Consider the following 26,127-nt stretch of genomic DNA (forward strand, 5'->3'; position numbering starts at 1 on the left):
CATACTACTGTAGTACATGACTGTTAGTAGTACTACTGTAATAAATGACTGTTAGTAGTACTGCTGTAATAAATGACTGTTAGTAGTTCTACTGTAGTAAATGACTTAGTAGTACTACTGTAGTACATGACTGTTAGTCATACTACTGTAGTACATGACTGTTAGTCATACTACTGTAGTACATGACTGTTAGTAGTACTACTGTAATAAATGACTGTTAGTAGTACTACTGTAGTAAATGACTGTTAGTCGTACTACTGTAGTACATGACTGTTAGTAGTACTACTGTAGTACATGACTGTTAGTAGTACTACTGTAGTACATGACTGTTAGTAGTACTACTGTAGTACATGACTTAGTCGTACTACTGTAGTACATGTCTGTTAGTAGTACTACTGTAGTAAATGACTGTTAGTAGTACTACTGTAGTACATGACTGTTAGTAGTACTACTGTAGTAAATGACTGTTAGTAGTACTACTGTAGTAAATGACTGTTAGTAGTACTACTGTAGTACATGACTGTTAGTAGTACTACTGTAGTAAATGACTGTTAGTCGTACTACTGTAGTAAATGACTGTTAGTAGTACTACTGAAGTACATGACTGTTAGTAGTACTACTGTAGTAAATGACTGTTAGTAGTACTACTGTAGTAAATGACTGTTAGTAGTACTACTGTAGTAAATGACTGTTAGTAGTACTACTGTAGTAAATGACTGTTAGTAGTACTACTGTAGTACATGACTGTTAGTAGTACTACTGTAATAAATGACTGTTAGTAGTACTACTGTAGTACATGACTGTTAGTAGTACTACTGTAATAAATGACTGTTAGTAGTACTACTGTAGTAAATGACTGTTAGTAGTACTACTGTAGTACATGACTGTTAAGTAGTACTACTGTAGTAAATGACTGTTAGTAGTACTACTGTAGTACATGACTGTTAGTAGTACTACTGTAATAAATGACTGTTAGTAGTACTACTGTAGTAAATGACTGTTAGTAGTACTACTGTAGTAAATGACTGTTAGTAGTACTACTGTAGTAAATAACTGTTAGTCGTACTACTGTAGTACATGACTGTTAGTAGTACTACTGTAATAAATGACTGTTAGTAGTACTGCTGTAGTAAATGACTGTTAGTAGTACTACTGTAGTACATGACTGTTAGTAGTACTACTGTAGTAAATGATTGTTAGTAGTACTACTGTAGTAAATGATTGTTAGTAGTACTACTGTAGTAAATGACTGTTAGTAGTACTACTGTAGTAAATGACTGTTAGTAGTACTACTGTAGTAAATGATTGTTAGTAGTACTACTGTAGTAAATGACTGTTAGTAGTACTACTGTAGTAAATGACTGTTAGTAGTACTACTGTAGTACATGACTGTTAGTAGTACTACTGTAGTAAATGACTGTTAGTAGTACTACTGTAGTAAATGACTGTTAGTAGTACTACTGTAGTAAATGATTGTTAGTAGTACTACTGTAGTACATGACTGTTAGTAGTACTACTGTAATAAATGACTGTTAGTAGTACTGCTGTAGTAAATGACTGTTAGTAGTACTACTGTAGTACATGACTGTTAGTAGTACTACTGTAGTAAATGATTGTTAGTAGTACTACTGTAGTAAATGATTGTTAGTAGTACTACTGTAGTAAATGACTGTTAGTAGTACTACTGTAGTAAATGATTGTTAGTAGTACTACTGTAGTAAATGACTGTTAGTAGTACTACTGTAGTAAATGACTGTTAGTAGTACTACTGTAGTAAATGACTGTTAGTAGTACTACTGTAGTAAATGATTGTTAGTAGTACTACTGTAGTACATGACTGTTAGTAGTACTACTGTAATAAATGACTGTTAGTAGTACTACTGTAGTAAATGACTGTTAGTAGTACTACTGTAGTAAATGACTGTTAGTAGTACTACTGTAGTAAATGACTGTTAGTAGTACTACTGTAGTAAATGACTGTTAGTAGTACTACTGTAGTAAATGACTGTTAGTAGTACTACTGTAGTAAATGACTGTTAGTAGTACTACTGTTATGACTTAACTCTGCTCCAGTTCGTGTCAAGCCCTTTTGGAGCCAGACTAACAGTACAGCCACCATAGTTTTGTTTCTCCGCCTTTCCTCTCATCCAAAGCACGTCCACTTCAATATAAACACAGAAGCGAGTGAACAACATGACGTGCGGCGTGACGTTGTGGGCTACAGCAAGCGTTGTGTGTCTAAACCGGTCTTAATACATTTCTACAATAGATTTCTTTTGAGGCGACTTTTTATGAAAATCAACAAATTTAAGCTGTAATATGTGGTGAAGTCGTAGGAGGGCATCCTGATTGCTGAGGAAAGTGGTAAAAGTCCCAGTATGCAAAGGGATAGAATTTATAAATGCCGGTACTGCAAATCGGTGCATTTCAGCTCACATTTCAGCACCGATCTGGACCCAAACAAAGTGCAGATTTGAAGGGGGGACTGGAAGGAGCTTGAACTGGGTCAGCATTTGGCGCCACTAAGACGTTTGCAGCCGACAAATCCGCACTTGGAAGTGTGCTGAACCTGAACTGGGACGCAGTGAGTGCTGCACTGGGCCTTTCCAAAAACCCCAAACTCTTCACCACTGAAAAAAACTATAAGAAATATCCAAATAATTATTTCATTGTAAACGGCACAAGGCTTGAGGAAGACATTGATGTATTTAATTTATCCTACTCTGCACAGAATTTAAACAGTGGAGAGTTAGAAACAGTGGAGCGAGGGAATCCTGATGCTGTCTCTTTAACAAAAAAAAGTACTTTTTTTTGTCGCTTGGAGAGCTGTAGCTCAAAATCTGTAGCTTCCAGCTTTTATACACTTCAATTGAGTTGAAGCCAAGAAAATTTGCAATGTTTTGGTGTATATTCAATGTCTGTGGGATAAAAGCTGACAAAGTTGTGAGAATTTATTTGAATTGCACAGAGTTAAAAAGTTAGATTGGAGCTTGCATATAAAAGCAGAAATGAGAAGTAAAACACTTTAAAGTGCTTTGATCAAGATTGGAAAACTCTGCGTTCATTTACTGAGTTGACAACGGCGTTGTAATACAGCTTATCAGCGTTGCAAATGTTGGGGTAAATGCCGCCAGGTAACAGAAATATGCTGGGTATGTTCATCCCACTTCGTCATACAGGCCTCTGTATGGTGTTGCTGGTGTAAACAACATTCTCCTTCCAGGTGGGAAATTTTATTTTAGTTATTGACAAAGTGAAATCAATTAAAGTTTTTACAGATGTGTCCATGGTCCTGTTGTCATGGCAACCATGGAGTTCAGAGGTCACATCACTGCTCCGAGGATCTGGCTCTCTTCTGGATGCAAGATATCTCCAGGATGGGCACGAGGAGCTGGGAAGCATCTTGGATGTAAGACACACTGTTTGATGCCTGAGTGAGAAGAAGATCAGAAAATGTGGATAAAAACCACGTTCATGGTTGTTGGGATAATTCAGAGGAAATCTGACCAGGTTAAGCAACAGCACAGACACTGAATGATGCAGCTCTAAAGCTCCAGTTAAATTTACTGAAGAGCTGCTAAAAAACTGTCAGTTAGTGAAGAATTAGAGTTCAGCACAAGGTGGGCAGTTCTGATCCTCTAGGACTACAGTCCTAGAACCTGTTGAATATGTTGAAAACTTTTAACACTGTGGTCTGCAGGTGTTAAAAGTTTCAATGCTGCAGCACATCTGACTCAAATCAATGGGTAATTGGTAGACTTTCATGTCAAGCTTTCCACAAGTTTACCAATTAAGTCTGATGTGTGTCAGGTGTGTTGCAGCAGGGAGACTCCTAACACTTGCAGGACTGCAAACCTCGAGGACCAGAGTAGCCCACCTCGGGCCGAATGGTGAGACAGAACACAAACCTCCAGAAAGACTCCTGTTATCAGCGGGTTCAGGACTTCTGCCTTTTCTGTGGACTACAAGACAGAACTGTCAACTCAGAGCACAAGCAGGACTGATGGAGCCGTGCAGGAAGTCAGGAGGAATCACACCTACCCCTGCTGATGTTAGACAGGACGTAAACCTCTTAGACAGCAGGGACATTTCTTTACAGAGGAGAACTGTTAATCTGCAGAGTCAGTCAGAGACATTATGAGGTTGTGTTGTAAAAAATATCACTAGTCATTCTAATCAATTCGACAATGTAGTTCTAGTGAGACATAAATTTACAAGGGTATCGATGCCACGTTAAAAACCGCCGCTTCCAACCATTTTGAACAGGCACTGCAGTGGGCAGCCCCTCCCCCTACAGCAGCTCATAGACCGTATATGAAAGATGGACGGAGCCTTTGGCGGTTAAAAGTAAAACCTATGCAGAAGTGCATTAAACTGCAGTTCCCCCTTCATCCACTAGGGGCGGCAAAACAGAGCAAATTCCCATAGACTCCCATGTTAAAAAGACCAACTCCACAGCAGAAATAAACATGTTTACAGCAGCAATAAACATGTTTACAGCCTAGTTCAAAAATCCATTTTAGGTTTAATAGGTCAGGTTTACCTTCATGACTACTGTGGGGGAAGTGAATTTTTTTCTAACTCGCCCATTTAAAAGTAATTTAATCTCAAAATTCGGCATATTTAGGGGCGTGTCCTTTTGATTGACAGGTACCCAATCTCCTGCATCAAGTCAGAAGAACGTAGAACAACCATGGTTTTTAGCCGATTAACAACATGACTTAGCCCGCTTACCTCCGTTACCTGGTTAGCTCCTGTTATCTCCGGGTTAGCTCGGTTAGCTCTTAGCTACAGAAAGCTCGGAGTTCGCTCCATGTCAATCATCCACCATGACGCTCACAGCCCCCCCTCTCAGCTCCACCTCTTTGCCCATATTTGTATTTTCCGGGTGAGACGACACGCATGCCCCTGCCAAGATGGTGATGGTAGGAACCGCCCACCAAGCTTCAATTCAGCTCTTCAGAAACCTACGGGTGACGTCACGGAGGCTTCGCCCATCTTTTTATACAGTCTATGCAGCAGCTGCCTAGTGGACCCATTGTTTACAACTTTCAACATGGCAGCGGCCAATGGCAGCTTTTTTGGCAGAAATAATGAAAAGTAATATCGTTGTTTTGGCTTTGAAACGATGCTTTACCTGATCTGCGCGTTGACACAAATCCCAACAGAACCGCATTATCGATGGAAATGGACCAGAGTCCATTTGAAGCGGACCCAATGTAACTCCGGGTTATTAAGAGGTGGGCAAGTTTAAAATTAATATATAGTTTCCACTGTCCAGCATTACCGTTAGCATAAGTTAACTATGCTGGATTCTGACTTCGCCCCTCTCTCTGTGCTTCATCAGCAACAATGCACGCATATTTTCCAACATTTTCTCTTTTCATAAGTTGTGGCTCAGAAATATTGAATTCATAAAGTCAAAGGTCATGCCAAGCATCCAGTTACCACGCTGCTAGCATCTATTTAGCCACGCTGGTAACGTCCTTAGTTAGCCACACTACTAGCCTCTAGTTAGCTACGCTGCAAGTATTCAGTTAGCCATACTGCTAGCATACACAGTTAGCCACGCTGCTAGCATCCAGTTGGCCACGCTGCTAGCATCCAGTTGGCCACGCTGCTAGTATCCAGTTAACCATACTGCTACCATCCACAGTTAGCCATGATGCTAGCATCCAGTTAGCCATACTGCTAGCATCCTTAGTTAGTCACGCTGCCAGCATCCTTAGTTAGCCACCCTGCTCGTCTTCAGTTAGCCACCCTGCTCATAACAAGTTAGCCATACTGCTAGCATCCTAGTTAGCCACGCTGCTATCATCCAGTTATTGTCCAGGTTGAGTCAGAGAAGAGAACTAACAGCCAGACCTAAACAACCACCAACACAACCACACCTCCCAGTAACTATAGAAATAACTGCACACACAGAAGCTTAACGGGACTGTTGCTGAGTACATTTAATGGAGCGGCTTCCTGTCGGTTATTTAAACTTCAGGCTTTTTAAATTATGAATAGAAAACAGTTTTAATAAGATGTTGATTGTTTGTTTTGTTCCATTCATTAATTTTCTGAACTGCTTTGTCCGATTAAGGGTCGTGAGGAAGCTGGTGTTTATCCCAGCAACCATTGGGGCGAGAGGCAGGTACAGTTGAACAGGTTGCCAGTCCATCACAGGGTTGATCATTTGCTCCATTTACCTGAACTTAAAAGAGGTTCAAGTTTATTTTAGTTTTGTATTTTTAATCTCCAGTGGGCAGTTTGAGAAGAACGTCGCTGTATGAGCCAAGAGCTTTAAAATAATGTATTTATTCCACACTGTTAATGTCTTCTTATATTTATATTTTTCATCCAGTAAGTTGTGATGTTTTTGTACTGACTTATTTTTATTGGAAAATGGATTTTTTTCCCCCCCTTCTTTGTAGTATCAGAAATGGTACCAAGTATGGAGCACCATGCTTAGTAACGGCATAGAGTTTGACATTTTAGTATCGTGTTAAGCCTTTGATGAAGACTAATCTAACACCAGAGAAATGTCTGTGTTGGTGTGAAGAGGAAACCTCCATGTTGCCGTACTGTGACAGGAAGCTGACGTCTGTGCTGCTGCAGGAGAAGAGAATCATCTCAGCCATTTTATGGAAAAGCTCGATGGATCGAGCCGTCAGCTCTGCCAGACTAAGAATAGCTGCAGCGTGAATGTCCTGCATAGATTCAACACAACAAGAAAACACCAGTAAATAAAGTGCAGTACTTGTTTTTGGGACAGGTTTTTGTCTCTTACTCTTGTGGAAGAATTTTAGTTCAACCTTGTGGCCTTTTCTTGTATTATTACAATAATGATTATATGGATTTACCTCTACAGAGTGCGTTTTCTTCCTCTCGCCATCATCATCCTCCCATGGTTTGGTCATGTCCCCGACTCTGCTGTAGGATGTTCTAAAGGCCTGTGGAAGGGCACAAACCTGGTTTTCAGCAGTTACCACTAAAACATGAACATGATGGACCAGAAAAGATGCTAAACTCAAAACAAAGGAATCAATGGTTCAGACTTGCTTCCAGCGCTGAACTCGTCCTTTTATAGCTAATGAAACTGGTTAGACATCTAAACCCACATGGGCTCCAGTTTGGTGGAAAGACTGGGCCATTTTGAAATGATGTCTAAGAGTTTACAAGGAGCTGTTTTGACCCAGTGTTTCCACCAAATTGGTTCCAGTGCTGTTTGGGATCCCTAACTAGTAAGATCCAGAGACAACCAAATTTCAGAATCCAAATTCAGTTTTGTGCCCACGTGTGACTCGTATCAGATTCTGTAATGATAATCTGAACGGCACAAATCAGATTGTTTTTTATCCAATGCAGTCCTGTTTCATACGCAGTCCAGAATTAGATACATAATTGATCTGTGTCAAAGTGGCCTCAGTCTGAACGTAATGCCTCATTTCATCTGAGCAACATCGCAGAAGTGAGACAAACATCACAACTCTGCACTGGAGGATTGGAAACGCAGCAATCTCTCAACTCTTTCTTCATTCAGTTGGGAATAATTTAGTCAGTTCTGACTTTCAGGAAAGATGTACCTGTCCCTGGGCGTATGAGGTTCGTCTTACAGTGTTTCAGCCACTCACAATATACACCCTCACCCGTGGCAGCTGGCTGCAGGGTGATAAGACCTATGTCTGCATCCCAACAAGGATTGAAAAAAAGCTAAAAATTAAATAAAATGACAATAAATAAATAAATATATATAAAAAGTCTTTGTACCACTGAGATCAGAAAACACGCTTCTGAATTATATGACTGAATCTTCAATGGAACGGTAAAAATCAGACCTATAATGATGGCCTTCCTGTTTGGCTACAGATAAACATAACAGGACTGCTGAACAGCAAAACCTGAAGGCTGCACTTCTCACTTTTTAATTTCACATAATTCCATAAATCGTGTTTTCTTCTCCCATCACATGATCTGTTTTTTTAAATAAAAAATTCCTCCAAAAGCCATTTAAATTGGAGGATTTATGTATGAGAAATTAATAAAAACACCCAAGCAGGTAAATACTTTGACAATTCAATATTTGTAAGATGTCATAACCCAAAACTAACACTGGATAGATGGATGGATGGATGGATGGATGGATGGATGGATGGATGGATGGATGGACGGACAGACGGACGGATGGATGGACGGATGGATGGACGCATGGATAGATTAATGGATGGATGGACGGACGGACGGATGGATGGAGGGATGGACAGATGGATGGATGGATGATGGATGGATGGACGGAGGGAGGGATGGATGGATGGATGGACAGACGGATGGAGGAAGGACGGAAAGATGGATGGATGGATGGACAGACGGATGGATGGAGAGATGGATGGAGGGATGATGGATGGACGGATGGATGGATGGATAGATGGATTCATGGATGGATGGATGGATGGATGGATGGATGGATGGACGGACAGATGGATGGATGGATGATGGATGAACAGATGGATGATGGACAGATGGATGGATGGATGATGGATGGATGGATGGAGGAATGGATGGATGGGTGGAGGGATGATGGAGGGATGATGGACAGATGGATGGATGGATGGAGAAATAGATGGATGGATGGACGGACAGATGGATGGACGGATCGATGGATGGATGGTTGGATGGATGGATGGATGATGGACGGATGGATAGAGGGATGGATGGATGGATGATGGACAGATGGATGAATGGATGGATGGATGAGGGATGGATGATGGATGGATGGATGATGGACAGATGGATGGATGGATGGATGGATGGATGGATGGATGGATGGATGATGGACGGATGGATAGAGGGATGGATGGATGGATGATGGACAGATGGATGAATGGATGGATGGATGAGGGATGGATGATGGATGGATGGATGATGGACAGATGGATGGATGGATGGATGGATGGATGGACAGATGGATGGATGCATGGATAGATTAATGGATGGATGGATGGACGGACGGACGGATGGATGGAGGGATGGACAGATGGATGGATGGATAATGGATGAACAGATGGAAGATGGACAGATGGATGGATGGATGGACAGATGGATGGACGGATCGATGGATGGATGGTTGGACAGATGGAAGATGGATGGATGGATGGATGGATGGATCGATGGATGATGGACGGATGGATAGAGGGATGGATGGATGGATGAATGGATGGAGGGATGATGGACAGATGGATGGATGAGGGATGGATGATGGATGGATGGATGGAGGAGGGATGGATGATGGATGGAGGGATGATGGACAGATGGATGGAGGGATGACGGATGGATGAATGATAGATGGATGAATGATGGATGGATGATGGACAGATGGATGGAGGGATGGATGGATGGAGGGATGGATGATGGAGGGATGGAGGGATGATGGAGCTGCGTCAGCAGGAACTCACCTGTCCCAGTCTGTCAGCCGTCTCCGACGTGGACAGTCTCAGAGCCTCTGACGATGTGGAACAGACGCTGCTCAGGATCTTCATCACCTCCTTTTCAAACTGCGCCTCGTTTCCATCTGGGAAAAAAACACGCCATGTTTTGATGAAGATGAGAAAGATGACGGAGACTTCCTGTAGCATGCAGGCATTACCTTTCTTCTCATCAAGCTCCTCATCATCAAACTCCACCATGGAGAAGATCCTCCTGATGGAGTCCAGTTCCTCCCTCAGCTGAACCAGCTCATCTCCCGACAGAGTGGTGAGCACCGACTTCACCTGCACCACAACCACACAACCTCCGCCTTTAAACAACAGCTTTTCTGTGCTCTACTTGTTTTATTTTACATTTCATGTAGAACTGAACGTTTTTCATCTCAGACACGAGTTTTCAGGAAATCTTGAGGATGGTTTCTGCACGTCGGTCTGAACCATGCACCATGGTGGTGGCAGCTCCATGTTCTGGATGCGCTTCTTTCCAGCAACAGATGGTCAAAGTTGGCTTCATACAGTTTTAATTCGGGGCTGAAAACTTCAGTGTTTTATTTGTGAGAAAATAAAGTTGCATATTTTCTATGTAATTCACATTTTTGTGCCACTTTGTGTTGGTCTTAATTATAAAAGGTCCAATAAAATATATTTGACTGGGGTGACTCGAGACGTAACAAAACTGGAAAAGTTGAAGGTGTCTGAACGCCTTCGCAAGCCTCGGTAATGACTCTGAGGAGCAACGTGGTAACCTAAGTCAGGAGGTAGGCCTACCTTCAGCTCACTCTCTCCGGACAGAATTTCCAGAGCTTCAAGGTGGGACAGACCGTGAAATTCATCAAATAGCATGCTGTAGTGAGCCACCGCCTTCTTCTCCGAATCTGATGACTTTTCTTCTACTGTCAGAAATTCCTCCTGCTCTTTGGCCTCCCGCAACACCTGAGTAGCCAAGACAGGCAGGAAAAATGATAACTTTCATATAACAAGCCAAGAAACGGAAGATATTCACATCTCTGTGTTCCCACATCTCTGTGTTCCCACATCTCTGTGTTCCCACATCTCTGTGTTCCTACATCCCTGTGTTCCCACATCCACATCCCTGTGTTCCCACATCCACATCCCTGTGTTCCCACATCTCTGTGTTCCTACATCCCTGTGTTCCCACATCCACATCCCTGTGTTCCCACATCCACATCCCTGTGTTCCCACATCTCTGTGTTCCTACATCCCTGTGTTCCCACATCCACATCCCTGTGTTCCCACATCTCTGTGTTCCTACATCCCTGTGTTCCCACATCCACATACCTGTGTTGCTACATTCACATCCCTATGTTCCCACATCCACATCCCTGTGTTCCCACATTCACATCCCTGTGTTCCCACATCCACATACCTGTGTTCCCACATCCACATACCTGTGTTGCTACATTCACATCCCTGTGTTCCCACATCCACATCCCTGTGTTCCCACATCTCTGTGTTCCTACATCCCTGTGTTCCCACATCCACATCCCTGTGTTCCCACATCCACATACCTGTGTTGCTACATTCACATCCCTATGTTCCCACATCCACATCCCTGTGTTCCCACATTCACATCCCTGTGTTCCCACATCCACATACCTGTGTTCCCACATCCACATACCTGTGTTGCTACATTCACATCCCTGTGTTCCCACATCCACATCCCTGTTTTCCCACATCCACATCCCTGTGTTCCCACATCTCTGTGTTCCTACATCCCTGTGTTCCCACATCCACATCCCTGTGTTCCCACATCTCTGTGTTCCTACATCCTTGTGTTCCCACATTCACATCCTTGTGTTCCCACATCCACATCCCTGTGTTCCCACATCTCTGTGTTCCTACATCCCTGTGTTCCCACATCCACATCCCTGTGTTCCCACATCTGTGTTCCTACATCCCTGTGTTCCCACATCCACATCCCTGTGTTCCCACATCTGTGTTCCTACATCCCTGTGTTCCCACATCCACATCCCTGTGTTCCCACATCCACATCCCTGTGTTCCCACATCCACATCCCTGTGTTCCCACATCACTGATCCATCACATTTCTTTTTCCAGATTTATTTTTTAGGTGGTTCAAAACCAGATTTGGTTCCTGCTTTAATATGGTTTTAAAATTAAGCTCATGGTCTAAAATCACATCAAGATTTCAGGATTGATAGTTTGGTTTGAACATTGATGACTAAACAGATTCTTCTTTGGTTCTAAACACATTTCAGACGTATTTTCCTCAGCAGAAGGAAGCTCTGGAACATGCATGTATGGATTTGACAGCAACAGAAACTGAAGCTTTGCCTGCAACAAGACTTTTTTATGATCACATATCTGCTTTGTTTCTTTCATCTGAACTAGTGGGATCATGTAAACCAGGGGTGCCCAAGTCCGGTCCTGGAGATCTACCATCCTGCTTTATTTAGGTGCAACCTTTCTCCAACACACCTGAATCAGATAAGTGTCTCGTTATCAGGCCTCTGCAGAGCTGAATGACATGCAGAAGAGGAATTCAGCTATTTGACTCAGCTGTGCTGGACAGGGGTTGCATCTAAAGGTTGCAGGATGGTAGATCTCCAGGACTGGACTTGGCACCCCTGATGTAGATGCTTTAAGCTTTGTTAAAGATGACAACCCACCTGCGACAGAGTGGAGTTCCTGTTCATCAGTTCTTTAGTCTTCTTAAAGCCAGGATCACCTTCTGCAATCACATCCATAGTTTTCTTTCCAATAAACTCCAGAGCATCCAAACCTCCGGTTATGACAGTCTTTCCCTGTGAGAAGGTGGAGTTTCAGCATGCCTGCAGGTTTCTGTTAGTACTGACCGTGTTGCGGCTTCTTCCTGTTCTATAGACGCCTTACTGTAGTCTGAACGATGCTGGTGAGAGAAGAAAACATTCCCATCGCACTTCCTGCGACTGATAATCCATCAACCGATTCTGGCTTCGTCTCACCGCCTTCTGGAACTTCAGGAAAAATCCAAAGCAGAGATTTAATGTTCAGATGAAGTTTAGATAAAAAAAGAAGCGCTCTTTGTGTAAAGTGTGTTACCCTGCTGTTTCTGTTCCTCCTCTCGCTGAGCCATCAGCTGGTCGGGACTGGGGATTCCCAGAGACGTCTCAGCCTTTTCCATCACCTGGGTAAGGCCGAGGCCTGAAAGGGTGAGACAAGCAGCGTGTGAATGCAGTGAAGGGAACTACAGGTTTAGCATTTACTTTGACTTACTGTGCAGCCTAGTACTACACAGCAGTTGTTCCTACACGATGTACTGCAAATGTAATGTAGTATTTTCAAAATGAATTTTCACCTCGGCGCACCACCCCCTAATGTAGCCTACAGGCTAAAAACAAACCATGATATAAACCATTTAGTTAAATAAATTAAGAATTCAATCAATCAGACACAAATGTGTTCTTGTTTGAAATGACTTTAACAGACTAGTTCGGGGCAAAGGAGGAGAAACGGTCTGAGTACGCTGCATTTGGAAAATACACACTGCAGAAGCTAAAACCTTTCTTCATACGGCGCCCTGAAGCCCCCGCCTGAAGCTGAAAAGAGACACCAGCCAAAGGCTTGATGGGAGAGGGACAACTGGCTGCTGAACGCAACAGACATATCAGCAACGTTTTAGAAAAGGTCAGAGAAATGATGTGATGTCTTCTCAGAGGTCAGCAGCAGACAGAAATCTGCACTTCATCAACACGCAGATAATATCCATAGGAACACATACAGCGAGTAGAATTAATTTACTGGCACAAAATAAAGTGAAAAGATACCAAATATACCTTTTCAGTGGTGAGCAATTAAACAAGTAATGTTATCAGCTTTCATTTAACGTGTGGGAACTGACAGGAAGACGGAGTGGACCACCCGTTACAGCTTTCAGTCGACAGGCCGGTCAGGTGAAGGAAGGGACATGGACCAGCATCTCAGCTGGTATCAGAGACACATTGTTTAACAGAAAACTGGAAACTGGACATAAAGGATGGACGTAGCCTCCGTGACGTCACCCGTAGGTTTCTGAAGAGCTGAATTGAAGCTCGGTGGGCGGTTCCTACCATCGCCATCTTGGCAGCGTCATGCGTGTCGTCTCTCCCGGAAAATACAAATATGGGCAAAGAGGTGGAGCTGAGAGGGGGGCTGTGAGCGTCATGGTGGATGATTGACATTGAGCGAACTCTGAGCTTTCTGTAGCTAAGAGCTAACCGAGCTAACCCGGAGCTAACCAGCTAACGGAGGTAAGCGGGCTAAAGCTAAGTCACGTTGTTACAACCGCGGTTGTTCTGCTCTGTGCCTTGCTGCAGCGGGATGTCAGGTACCTGTCAATCAAAAGGACACGCCCCTAAATATGCTGAATTTCAAGATTAAAGCTGCCAGACACAGAACCAATGATGTGTTGTGATGTGTTGGGTTGTGTGGAAGATCTTTGTCTTTCTGCCATGATTGTTTTAAAGTTCCCTGATCTGCCAGGGACTCTGGATGGAAATAACCAATTCTGGCATATTTTCTTTTTTTTTTTAAAAATGTCCCTTTTAAATGACCAGATTTTTTTTTTTTTTTTTTCTTTATAAAAGGTTTATTCTGCAAACAGATACATACCCACTGTGGCCACAGTAGATGTTGCTGTGGAAAGTAATGATTTGCCCCAGCTACCCCAGTTGCCCCAACCACTCTGAGACACCGTCATGTCAGTGAACGTCTGCAGGAGACAGAAGGGAGCAGTGAGTGCAGGATGGGGGGTCCCAGCACCAGGTTCTGGGTGTGCCGGGGATCCCAGCCAGCAGTCTGAAAGGCTCCACCTGGTCCTACCCTGCTGGTTTTGAGCAGAGTGGGGTCATTTTTGGAGCATCCTCAAGTGCTTCATGCAGTTGTACAACCGAAGGAAAGTCAACAGGAAACCAAATGTTCACATCTTCCTAAATAAAAGCTTATTGCTTATTGGTTGATTAAAGCTTATTGATCCAAACATTTCTAAATGTAAAAATAAGGAAAATGCCTTTTTACACCAACAGCCTTAAGTTTCTTTTACTTGAACTCCTGTATGTCACAAACCATGTAATTCTTTCACAGGTTCGGGAAGGTCTCGCGATTCAAAGAACCGTGGCTAAGACTGAAAGTTGTCCTGTCAATCAACAATCAATGCAGCTCTCCCAGTATGACAGTACTTTCAAACTGGGCCCTCAGGCTTCACAAAGCCAGATCCTGTAGCTGTCTTCACTGTGAATTCTTTTCCTCTTTTATTAAGGTGAAGTTCTCTCCCCCTCTCTGACTGGGAAAATAAATACCAAAATGATTATTTTTGTTTCAGTGTCTGCCATGATTATTTTAAAACTTCAGATTAAATGATTTCTTATTTTCTGAGGACCAGCAAAACAGACAAAGATCACTTCAGAAGCGTGAGCTCTGTGGCGGACCCTCTGCCAAATGTTTCATCTTACTGCGGAGCTGCAAACATAACTACAGTAACACTCTGGTTCAAGCCAATTATTAAAGTTTTGTGTCAACTGGAAGCAGTCATGCCCCCCAGTCTCTCTCCATGAACTGGTCAAATCACCACAAACCTGCCTGGCCTTACTTGCAACCATGTGGTCCTTGCCACCCTAAAGATTCACTTTTAATTCAGGAAACAGTCTGAGTTTACTGCTCCCACGGTCCTGACCTCACGAGGAGCAAGGCATTGCAGGTGCATCTTTTTCAAGCTAAGCTGCTGAGACATCCTGCCATGCTTCCTGGAGCATCTTCCTGGAGCTGGATCAGCTTGATGGGGTCTTCCTTCGTACCGTGCAGTCAGGATGCTCCCAGAACAGCTGCATGGGTTCAGATCCGGGAGCCGTGCAGGTAGCTGCTCGTTAGCTTGAGGAGGAAAAACATTCATCTGAATCAGGTGCGTTGGAGTCGGAACACATCTAAGACATGCGGGTAGTGGTCCATGAGGCCCCGGGTCTGAGAAACTGGTCCTATTTTACCACCTCCAGACCATGATGCTGCTTCCACTGTTTGACTGTACGAAGCATCTTTTCATCTGTTCTACATCTCAAACAGCTGAAACTTGGACTCGTGTTCCCAACACCTTCTTCCACTGGACTCGTGTGTTCCCAACACCTTCTTCCACTGGACTCGTGTGTTCCCAACACCTTCTTCCACTGGACTCGTGTGTTCCCAACACCTTCTTCCACTGGACTCGTGTGTTCCCAACACCTTCTTCCACTGGACTCGTGTGTTCCCAACACCTTCTTCCACTGGACTCGTGTGTTCCCAACACCTTCTTCCACTGGACTCGTGTTCCCAACACCTTCTTCCACTGGACTCGTGTGTTCCCAACACCTTCTTCCACTGGACTCGTGTGTTCCCAACACCTTCTTCCACTGGACTCGTGTGTTCCCAACACCTTCTTCCACTGGACTCGTGTGTTCCCAACACCTTCTTCCACTGGACTCATGTGTTCCCAACACCTTCTTCCACTGGACTCGTGTTCCCAATACCTTCTTCCACTGGACTCGTGTGTTCCCAACACCTTCTTCCACTGGACTCGTGTGTTCCCAACACCTTCTTCCACTGGACTCGTGTGTTCCCAACACCTTCTTCCACTGGACTCGTGTGTTCCCAACACCTTCTTCCACTGGACTCGTGTTCCCAACACCTTCTTCCACTGGACTCGTGTGTTCCCAACACCTTCTTCCACTGGACTCGTGTGTTCCCAACACCTTCTTCCACTGGACTCGTGTGTTCCCAACACCTTCTTCCACTGGACTCGTGTGTTCCCAACACCTTCTTCCACTGGACTCGTGTGTTCCCAACACCTTCTTCCACTGGACTCGTGTGTTCCCAACACCTTCTTCCACTGGACTCGTGTGTTCCCAACACCTTCTTCCACTGGACTCGTGTGTTCCCAACACCTTCTTCCACTGGACTCGTGTGTTCCCAACACCTTCTTCCACTGGACTCGTGTGTTCCCAACACCTTCTTCCACTGGACTCGTGTGTTCCCAACACCTTCTTCCACTGGACTCGTGTGTTCCCAACACCTTTTTCCACTGGACTCGTGTGTTCCCAACACCTTTTTCCACTGGACTCGTGTGTTCCCAACACCTTTTTCCACTGGACTCGTGTGTTCTCAACACCTTTTTCCGCTGACACTGAGCTCTTTTGCCCATCCCAGTCTTTTCTTTTTATTGTCCAGTGGGAAAAATGGCTTTTCCTCCATAATTCTGCCAAGACGTTAAGCAAAGTCGCCTCTAACTGTTGAAACTGGTGTTTAACTGGTTCTGTTTAGTGGAGCTGCCAGCTGAGGACATGGGTGGTATCTTTGTATTCAGCGGCCAGCGTGTGCTGCTCTCTGAAGAAAGGACTTAACAGCATGGAGATCATGGAGCACCAGAATACTTAAAGCCCTGTATCCATCCAGCAGGTAAACAATCTCTCTCTCTTTACAAGCTCTGCAGAGCGGAAATCTGGCGCTGCCGCGGAACCCTGGGATACTTTATGTCCTACAGATGTCATAAATAACCAAACTTTATTAAACCAGTCTGCAGGAAACTGACACATCTCTTTACCTTCTCCGGTCATCATCATTCTGTCAAGTAGTTCGTCATATCTGACATCTTTTTATCTTCACCAGATGTCATTTTGATCTGAAAGAGACTTTCTGACTGGCTGGTGGATCAGAGAAATCCTCCTCCCTGCAGGCTCCGTTAGCATTGGTCCGGAACAAAGCAGGCAGATGTCAGAGGCAAGGCGTTGAATCAAGGCACCACCGCAGCAGGATGTCCCTGATAAAACTTTACGGACTGAGACTAAACACCAGGAAAATCTGCACGGACAAAACCTTGGAGAGCTGAGGAGGAAGAAACAAAAAAGGAGCAGGAGTTGTAAACAGGAAAGCCAACCGGCACACACTTCCAGCTACCTCAGCCATCTGCTCCTCCGCCTTGGACCCCCCCTCAGCTCCAGTGGCCGGTTGGACCTCCGCTTTCCTCCTGGTCTTCCTGGTCGGAGCCACATCATCAGAGCTGGATGGAGCCGTGTCTGGTCCCTCCTCTGAGCCTTCAGTGACTGGGCAAGAAGCTCCCGCGTCAGACATCTTCTCACCTGTGTCACAACACACCTGCTGGATGAGTCTGGCCATTTCCAACACCTCAGATCTCCAGGACAGATGGAGGGATGGAAGCTCATCTGAAAAGCTCTTCCAGCACTTCTCATCTTCTCTGGAGGCTCCTCAGATGTCTGGGGAGACCTTTCTGACTAAATTACCTTTGGGAAACAACTCAAAAGCAGATTAAATGACATAAACAGAAAACTAAATAAACTCATTTTACAGAAAGATTCAGTTCACGCAGAGTTCATGCAGAAAACTGAAACTATAATTCATGGTGAGTCCGAGTTTCTTTCTGGTTTTGCTAACACTGAATGTTTTAATATATAATATCCTGGTTCTTATATATAATCAGCTGAAATAGAAAATATAAATTCATCCGGCTGAAAGTGTTGAAGCTAAAAATCTTCCGTTCGCCGATAGCTTCCTTCCGACAGAAACAATAATTCTCTTTTTCATTCGGGCTTTTACCTTCCTATTTTTCCATCAAATGCTTCTTATTTTCCAAGAAAAGTATGTTTTTCTGCTTCTGTTCGTCCTGCAGGATCAGCCACGTCACGGTTTGTTTTCAAAAGACACTTCCGGTCTGCGAGCTGCACTTCCGGCTGGCGCCTTCTAAATAAAAGCCGCCAACTTACTGTGTAATAAAACCACAGGATGACATTTATACAAAAGATTTGGAAATAAATTTGATCCATGTAACAACTCTAGTCAAGTTGTTCTTTATTGTTATTCTCTTAAAAAAGCCTTTCAATTCTGGCTATCTTGGCTATTTTATTTTTTTATCTAAATATTTACTGACTCAATTTTTTCTCTTACATTGGTTTTATTGTTGATTCTATCTGTTTTAACTGTTGTCCTCATGGTATCTTCTTTTAAACCAAATATGTTTTTATTGATATCTTTGGGATTCATACTTTTAACTTGATTTTACTTTTGTTCAGCACTTTGTTCAACGGAGGTTGTGTTAAATATGCTATATAAATAAATTTGAATTGAATTGAATTCTTACAGTCAGCTTTTGATCTAGTACAATATTTTCTACAGAAACTTAGACTGGTTCTTAATTAAAAAAAACAAAAAAACAAAACAAAGCAAAGTCAGTTGTCTCAGATGTATATCTGTTATTTTGTTAATAACATTCTATCAGTCGTTTATAAATATGCAGCTTGGAATGAAATCAATGATCTGTTCAGCTGTATGTATTATTTTATGATAAATTTACATATTTTGGGTGTTATATAAGATAAAGACAGGCGTTTAAATGTACAAGATTGATTAAATACATCTAGAAAAAAGGGGCATAGTGGTTAGCACTGTGGCCTCACAGCAAGAAGGTCACTGGTTTGATCCTCAGCCAGGGCAAGGTTTGGTCAGTGGCCTTTCTGTGTGGAGTTTGCATGTTGCATGTTTTAATCAAAGCTTAACTAGATAACATTTTATGTTTTATTGCTGTGTAAACAAATATTTGAACATTTAACTTTTTTCCAAAACAGAGCAAATCCCCATAGACTCCAATGTTAAAAAGACCAACTTTACATTAGAAATAAACATGTTTACAGCAGAAATAACCATGTTTACATTAGAAATAAATATGTTTACAGCAGAAATAAACATGTTTACATTAGAAATAAATATGTTTACAGCAGAAATAAACATGTTTACAGCCTGCTACAAAAACCATTTTAGGTTTAATAGGTCAGGTTTACCTTCATGACAGCTGTGGGGGATTAAATACACCAGTACAACAAACAGCTTCTCATTAGGTATCTTAACAAAGCAGATTATAAGGAAATGTGTGTGTGTGTGTGTGTGTGTAAATATACATACATGTACACACACACACACACACACACACGCATATGCGAGGATCTAAGTTACAGACCTTTGGATGATTACTCTATTTTCATCTCTTATATTTTTTTTGTTTTTAATGGACTCTTCTGAACACCATGTTTAGTTCCATCAGTCTGATTTAGGAGGAAAATCAAAGGCTGTATTTTTCCTGCCACCTCACCTGAGCAGTAGAAGCCACTCCCACTCACCCTTTCCTGAACTGAAGCAAAGCAACCAGGAAGTCAGTGAATCATTCAAGCTCTACATTTTCTTCAGTGTGAGGATCAGAAAAGAAACTCAAAATTACAAAGAACTATTTTATGTTGCCATCTGGAGGACTCCTTATCTACACCTGATCCCACCTGACTGCAACAGGTGAGGATTTGTGAGTGTTTACTGGGTATAAATGTAGATATAACTTACAACTCTGCAGCACTTCATTTGTAGTGTTTTCTCCTTAAAGTTTTATTACCCATTGTTCTTGTCATTAATAGTAGATTATCAAATACTATAATTTAGTATTGCTAAATAATACACCAATCCATTCATTTTCTTAACTGCTTAGTCCAGTGTAAGGTCATGGGAAGCTGGAGCCTGTCTCAGTAATCACTTGGCGAGAGTAAATTATATATATGAAATTAATTAAAAACAGAATAAAATGTGGGATTTTTAGAATTATAGATTGTTGTAAAGATTTAACATTCATAAAGACGATTCATATTGAAGTCTGTTGTGTTGCTTCAGACACAAATACTCACTCTTCCTGTTTTTCAGGTTTTTCTTGTCTAAACGTGAACCAATGCTGTGACTTGAGATGTTATCAGCCGACAAGCCGCCAGCACATCTTCACATCCTGCTCACCGTCCTCCTGCTCAGTGGCCGGACAGCAGATGCAGCTGGAAATGTGTCCGAAGCAGCTTCCGCCATGCAGCTGGCCAGCAGTGCTTCCAGCAGGGACATCCTGGTGAAAGAGGGCTCCACTGTACTCATCGAATGCAATATCACGGGAGATCACAATGCCATTAGGTGGTACAACTCCAGAGGACACCTTCTGGGAGAGGGAGGTGGGCAGATGCTTTTATATTCACCTTTAAGCTCTCAGAGAATTATGTAGTTCCTGAAAATAAAATGAAAGAGTAAAATAATACATAGTTGGTGAAATAAGTATTTCATACATCGCTGATTTTGTTCATGATTTTTATTCTAGAAGATGAGATGAGATGAGATGAGATGGGCTGAGATGAGATGAGATGAGATGAGATGGGCTGAGATGAGATGAGATGAGATGAGATGAGATGAGATGAGATGAGATGAGATGAGATGAGCTGAGATGAGATGAGATGAGATGGGCTGAGATGAGATGAGATGAGATGGGCTGAGATGAGATGAGATGGGAAGAGATGAGATGAGATGGGCTGAGATGAGATGAGATGGGCTGAGATGAGATGAGATGGGAAGAGATGAGATGAGATGAGCTGAGATGAGATGAGATGAGATGAGATGAGATGGGCTGAGATGAGATGAGATGAGATGAGATGGGCTGAGATGAGATGGGAAGAGATGAGATGAGATGAGATGGGCTGAGATGAGATGAGCTGAGATGAGATGAGATGGGATGAGATGGGAAGAGATGAGATGAGATGAGATGAGATGAGATGAGATGAGCTGAGATGAGATGAGATGAGATGAGATGAGATGGGCTGAGATGAGATGAGATGGGCTGAGATGAGATGAGATGGGCTGAGATGAGATGAGATGGGCTGAGATGAGATGAGATGAGCTGAGATGAGATGAGATGGGATGAGATGGGCTGAGATGAGATGAGATGGGCTGAGATGAGATGAGATGAGCTAAGATGAGATGAGATGGGATGAGATGAGATGGGATGAGATGAGATGAGATGAACTGAGATGAGATAAGATGAGATGAGATGAGATGAAATGAGCCTTTATTAGTCCCACAGTGGTGAAATTCCAGTGTTGCAACACATAGATAAAGAACAACAGGAGATTAGAAACATGCAGTGTAGAAGATAACTGCTGTGAACATTCGGTGTGTGCAGAATGAAAACAGCAGAAATATATCTGTGTGAAGTGACTTCAGTGTATTCTAGTGTTATATACAGCAGTATGACTGCATACTGTAAAGTATTAGACAGATAAGAGGAGGGGGGGGGGGGGACTCATGGTCCATCATAGACCTGAGCTTACCCAGGACCCTCCTGTCCCCCACCTCCTGCACTGGGTCCAGAGGACAGTCCAGTACGGAGCTGGACTTCTTAGTGGTCTTGTCCAGCTTCTTCCTGTCCCTCTCTGTGATGCTGCTGCTCCAGCAGACACCCCCCACCCCCACCCGTTCAGGGTGGCTGAGGCCACCACGGGGTCATAGAAGGTCCTCAGGAGGGGGTCCTCTCGTCCTCTCACTCTGAAGGACCGGAGTCTCCTCAGGGGGTACAGTCTGCTCTGACCCCCCTGTACAGGCTTGTGTCCAGTCCAGTTTTTGTTCAGGTGGACACCCAGGTGCTTGTCTGAGTCCAATGTCTCTTCCCCTCGGTGGGCATCCCCCCTCGGTGGGCATCCAGGGAACCAGTCCACACAGCTCTGCGTTGGCCGTCTGTAACGAGGCGAATGGCGGCAGAGTCGTCGCCATGTCCACTGGGAGACATCTTGAAACAATGTCAAATGAAAATCTGACAGTCTGAAAAAAGTGTTTAATGGAAGTCAGTATTTAGTAAGTAAGTAAGTAAGTAAATTTTATTTATATAGCACCTTTCACAGACAGAAGTCACAAAGTGCTTCACAAAAAAGCAAAGTACAAAAATAAAATACATATAAAAAGATACAACAAAAACACTGTATATAAAAATAGACACAGAAACTGCTGGTAATAACACCCCTAATCTACACAGCTGGGTATGCCTGCCGAAACAAGAAGGTTTTAAGATTGCACTTAAACACATCAACAGACTCAAGCGAACGTAGGGAGGATGGAAGATCATTCCAGAGCCTCGGCGCAACAACCTGAAAAGATCGGTCTCCTCGGGTCCTAAAACGAGAACGAGGGACCATGAGTAAGTTTTGATCCAACGATCTCAACCTCCGCATGGGGGTATATGGACACAACAAGTCTCTTAAGTAGGAAGGGGCCTGGCCATGCAAGGCTCTAAAAGTCAGCACCAGGATTTTGAAATTCACACGAAAAGAGACAGGGAGCCAATGGAGAGTTTTCAGAATTGGTGTGATATGAGCCCTTCGGTTGCATCGAGTCAGCAACCGCGCAGCAGAATTTTGGACCTGCTGCAGACGAGATAACTCTTTTTGGTTTAGACAAGAAAACAAACCATTACAATAGTCTAAACGAGAAGACACAAAGGCGTGGATAATCATCTCGAGCTCACCTTTGGATACCATTGTTCTAAGTTTAGAGATTTTACTCAGCTGAAAGAAACAATTTCGAGTGAGCTGCTTTGAGTGAGTACAGTACTTAGTATTTAGTACAGAAACCTGCGGAGAGCGGTGGCTTCTCACCAGCAGGGATTTTCCTCTGAGTCCAGGTCTGGAGACTGGCTCCAGGACCTCATGGCATGGTGGTCCAGGTCATGCCGGAAGACCCAGAGCTTGGCTCGGTCCCAGACCGTCCCCTATACGCTGTCCCATCACTACCAACCCAGTGGAAAGGGAACGTCCTCGTTGCCATGGTAAACGCAAACACCCGGCTGCGGCGCTGTGGATCCGGTCGGGAGACGCAGGGATCGCTGCTGGGTGCAGAAACACGTCACATGACCTGCTAGTTCATTTGTGGGCGAGCCGGTACCGACTCCTGGTCCTGTTCTGCTGGGTTTCTGCTTTCAGCGGGTGGTTGAGCGCCAGTATTTAACACCAGTAAGGTAGCTGTGTAGCGTTTCAGACTGAAGAAATACATCAGAGAAAGACTTGTTAGGAACGGGTTAAAACGTAACAGATAGCGCCATCTACAGGGACATTATATTCAGCTTAAAATAAAACAATGCAGTGTTTTTACCTGCAATCCAAGAACATTGTTGTTCTTTATAACATGAATAATCCGGATGGCTGAGTCTTGCAATGTGAACGATTTTAACGTCTCCTTTGTCCACATTTATATTAATGTTTTTCTGAAAAGCATCATATATGCTTAATATTATATATATTAATATTTTTAGCTGAAATCACTAAGTAATCCATGTGTTTTGCAGTGGGGGGGTCGGAGTAGCTTGCATGGCGTAGCAACGGTAACGGTGGGGGAGGGGCGTAGCCACATTGAAACAAGACTCATTTAAGCTGAATCCGTCTCTAACTCTGAACAAGTAGTTTTGGCTCGAAGACCTGCTGAGTCTGCAGGAAAGGAGAGTTTCTCATCATGCGTTGTGTTTTCCTGCAAGCAGGTCTGTCCCGTTTAAATGTGTTTTAGCCTCCGCCAGCTTATTGTTTCATCCGACTCAACTTTTCTTGTTTGTTGGCTTTTGTAAAAGCCAACAAAGCAGAATATTCATATCTTCGTTGCTGCCACTGATATTGGTTTGAATCTTGTGTTATAAAGGTTGATGGTTGGAAGCCGTCGTGCAGTTTCTCCGTCTAATCGCCGTCTTCTTTAAAGACAGAGGCAGAGGCAGCTTTTCCAGTGGGTTAAATATTTACAGGAGCTTCATACTGCATGTAGTGAGACTACATACTCATGTACGTACAGATTTAAGAGAGAAAGTTTGGTTTTAGTTGGAGAAATTCTTCATGAAGCATCAACAAACCTTTTGACCATTCCTGCAGATAAATATGATACGTCAGCGGTGAATTTTTCAGAAACAAAGCAAGCAGTGTTTCATGTCTTAGAACTGGAATTATTTCATGTCTTTCTGCACTAGAGGCTGACATTCTAACCGTAATATCTCACACTTCAGTGAGTCTAAACCTTTCTGTGTTTTGCTGCAGGTGGGAAGTGGCGGATCCAAGAAAAGGGCGTTCTAAACATCACCACGGTGTCTTTTGAAGATCGCGGCCGCTACGTCTGTGTTGCCTCGGGCAGCATCGGTCCCTCCAACAACTACACTGTCACTCTGCGAGTTTCTTACACCTACAGCGGCCTCGGGGAGTACTACATCATCGTGTGTCTGGTGGCCTTCAGCATCACCATGGTCCTCAACGTGGCTCGGCTCTGCATCGTCAGCAGCCATCTGAAGGAGATGGAGAAAACAATCAACGACTTCTTCCGCACAGAGGGCGCAGAGAGGCTGCAAAAGGCTTTCGAAATCGCAAAGCACATCCCCATTGTCACCTCAGTCAAGACCCTGGAGCTGGCTAAAGTAACGCAGTTCAAGACCCTGGAGCTGGCCCGCCACATCGAGGAGCTGGCACGCAGCATCCCTCTGCCGCCGCTCATCCGAAGCTGCAGAACGTTTGCAGAGGGTGACGTTAGGCCTGATTCTGATCTGGAAACGCTGAGCGGAAGCAGGCCTGCAGTCCAGCCAAGCCCCAACAAGCATGAAGAGAAGGAAATAATGACGCTGTCAGCTGACAGAGCAGGAAGTGACATCAAACCGGTGCACACAGAAAGGTTCAGGGTTCAGGAGGACTCATGTCTCAGCTCAAGAACTAGAGTGTCTTATGAGAGCAGCATGTGAAGCTCGCTGTGAGTCCATCAGATTTAAGGTGGCTTCCAGCCTGGAAAGACATTATAACATCAAAATTCTGCCTGTTTTTTTTTTTCTCTCATGTCTTTTATCTCATTCTTCTTTCCTACAGAAGCTAAAGCTGCTGATTGTCTCTTTGTTCTCAAGAATATCCAAAAATCATTCTTTCAAGGTTTATTTCCATGTGAGATGTGTTCACACTCTCAGTTTTAATGCTACAACAACATTTAGCTTACAGTTCACCTCCTCTCTTTACTTTCTCTCCATCTGAGCTCCTTCACATATTTTTATTTGCATTTCACGTCGATAGCCCGTCATCAAATGGCACCAAATGTGGAAGGGCCAAAACTGCAAACTGCAGTCCTCCCCTTTAATCCACTGGGGGCTCGAAACAGAGCAAATCTCCATAGACTCCCATGTTTACAACAGGAAAAAACATGTTTACAGCCGAAATAATTGTGTTTACAGCAGGAATAATTGTGTTTACAGCAGAAATAAACATGTTTACAGCAGGAATAAACATGTTTACAGCAGAAATAAACATGTTTACAGCAGGAATAAACATGCTTACAGCAGAAATAAACATGTTTACAGCAGGAATAAACATGCTTACAGCAGAAATAAACATGTTTACAGCAGGAATAAACATGTTTACCACAGGAAAAAACATGTTTACAGCCGAAATAATTGTGTTTACAGCAGGAATAAACATGTTTACAGCAGGAATAAACATGCTTACAGCAGAAATAAACATGTTTACAGCATAATACTGAGCTGTCGTGTGAGGCAGATCCGTGGCTTGACCCTCAAGCTTTACTCCTGGATGCCAGAGTAGCTCTTAGACATCTGCAGCAACTTTTCAGCCTAAAGTCAGAGCTGTATCCATCACCTGGCTGCCGAAGACTCTGCAACTGATCAGCAGGTCTGAGGTGTTTCATCCTCCTGAAGAGGGACGTTAACAAATTATCTTTTATCTTAAAGAAAGTCTTCTAAAGTCATGGAGAGCAACACTTTCATTCACAAACAATGTAAATATAAAAACACCACAACACAGGGTTCACACACGCTTTTCTAAAGGCA

At 43.4% G+C, this 26,127-nt stretch overlaps 2 protein-coding genes across 2 annotated transcripts; one reads left to right on the forward strand and one right to left on the reverse strand.

Moving 5' to 3' along the window:
* Positions 1 to 3,201: 3,201 nt before the first annotated feature.
* Positions 3,202 to 18,155, reverse strand: fam114a2 (family with sequence similarity 114 member A2). Its single transcript, XM_079247623.1, has 14 exons — positions 18,042 to 18,155; positions 17,385 to 17,566; positions 14,079 to 14,178; positions 12,531 to 12,632; positions 12,342 to 12,445; positions 12,119 to 12,253; positions 10,236 to 10,400; positions 9,629 to 9,752; positions 9,438 to 9,553; positions 6,849 to 6,938; positions 6,571 to 6,695; positions 4,042 to 4,114; positions 3,909 to 3,962; positions 3,202 to 3,430 (listed from the first exon to the last, which is right to left on the reverse strand). Exons 2-14 carry the CDS (start codon positions 17,556 to 17,558, stop codon positions 3,329 to 3,331), a joined length of 1,464 nt encoding a protein of 487 aa, XP_079103749.1. The 5' UTR covers positions 17,559 to 17,566; positions 18,042 to 18,155; the 3' UTR covers positions 3,202 to 3,328.
* A 2,065-nt stretch (positions 18,156 to 20,220) lies between these two features.
* Positions 20,221 to 25,038, forward strand: LOC306761696 (microfibrillar-associated protein 3-like; the record flags this gene model as incomplete). The annotated part of the gene is made up of 2 exons (XM_079247965.1): positions 20,221 to 20,470; positions 24,350 to 25,038. The coding sequence occupies 2 exons, from the start codon at positions 20,221 to 20,223 to the stop codon at positions 25,036 to 25,038; spliced, it is 939 nt and encodes a 312-aa protein (XP_079104091.1).
* Positions 25,039 to 26,127: the final 1,089 nt, after the last annotated feature.

This window comes from Telmatherina bonti (genome assembly GCF_933228915.1).
Source record: "Telmatherina bonti genome assembly, chromosome: 10".
In the NCBI taxonomy this organism is placed as follows: Eukaryota; Metazoa; Chordata; class Actinopteri; order Atheriniformes; family Telmatherinidae; genus Telmatherina; species Telmatherina bonti.

Coding starts and splice junctions, on each gene's coding strand:
- fam114a2 (XM_079247623.1), bottom strand. CDS start 17,558: ATGTCTGACGCGGGAGCTTCTTGCCCAGTCACTGAAGGCTCAGAGGAG. Junction 14,179..17,384: donor CGGAGGAGCAGATGGCTGAG/GTAGCTGGAAGT, acceptor TGTCTCCTGCAG/ACGTTCACTGACATGACGGT. Junction 10,401..12,118: donor GGAACTCCACTCTGTCGCAG/GTGGGTTGTCAT, acceptor TTGGCTACTCAG/GTGTTGCGGGAGGCCAAAGA.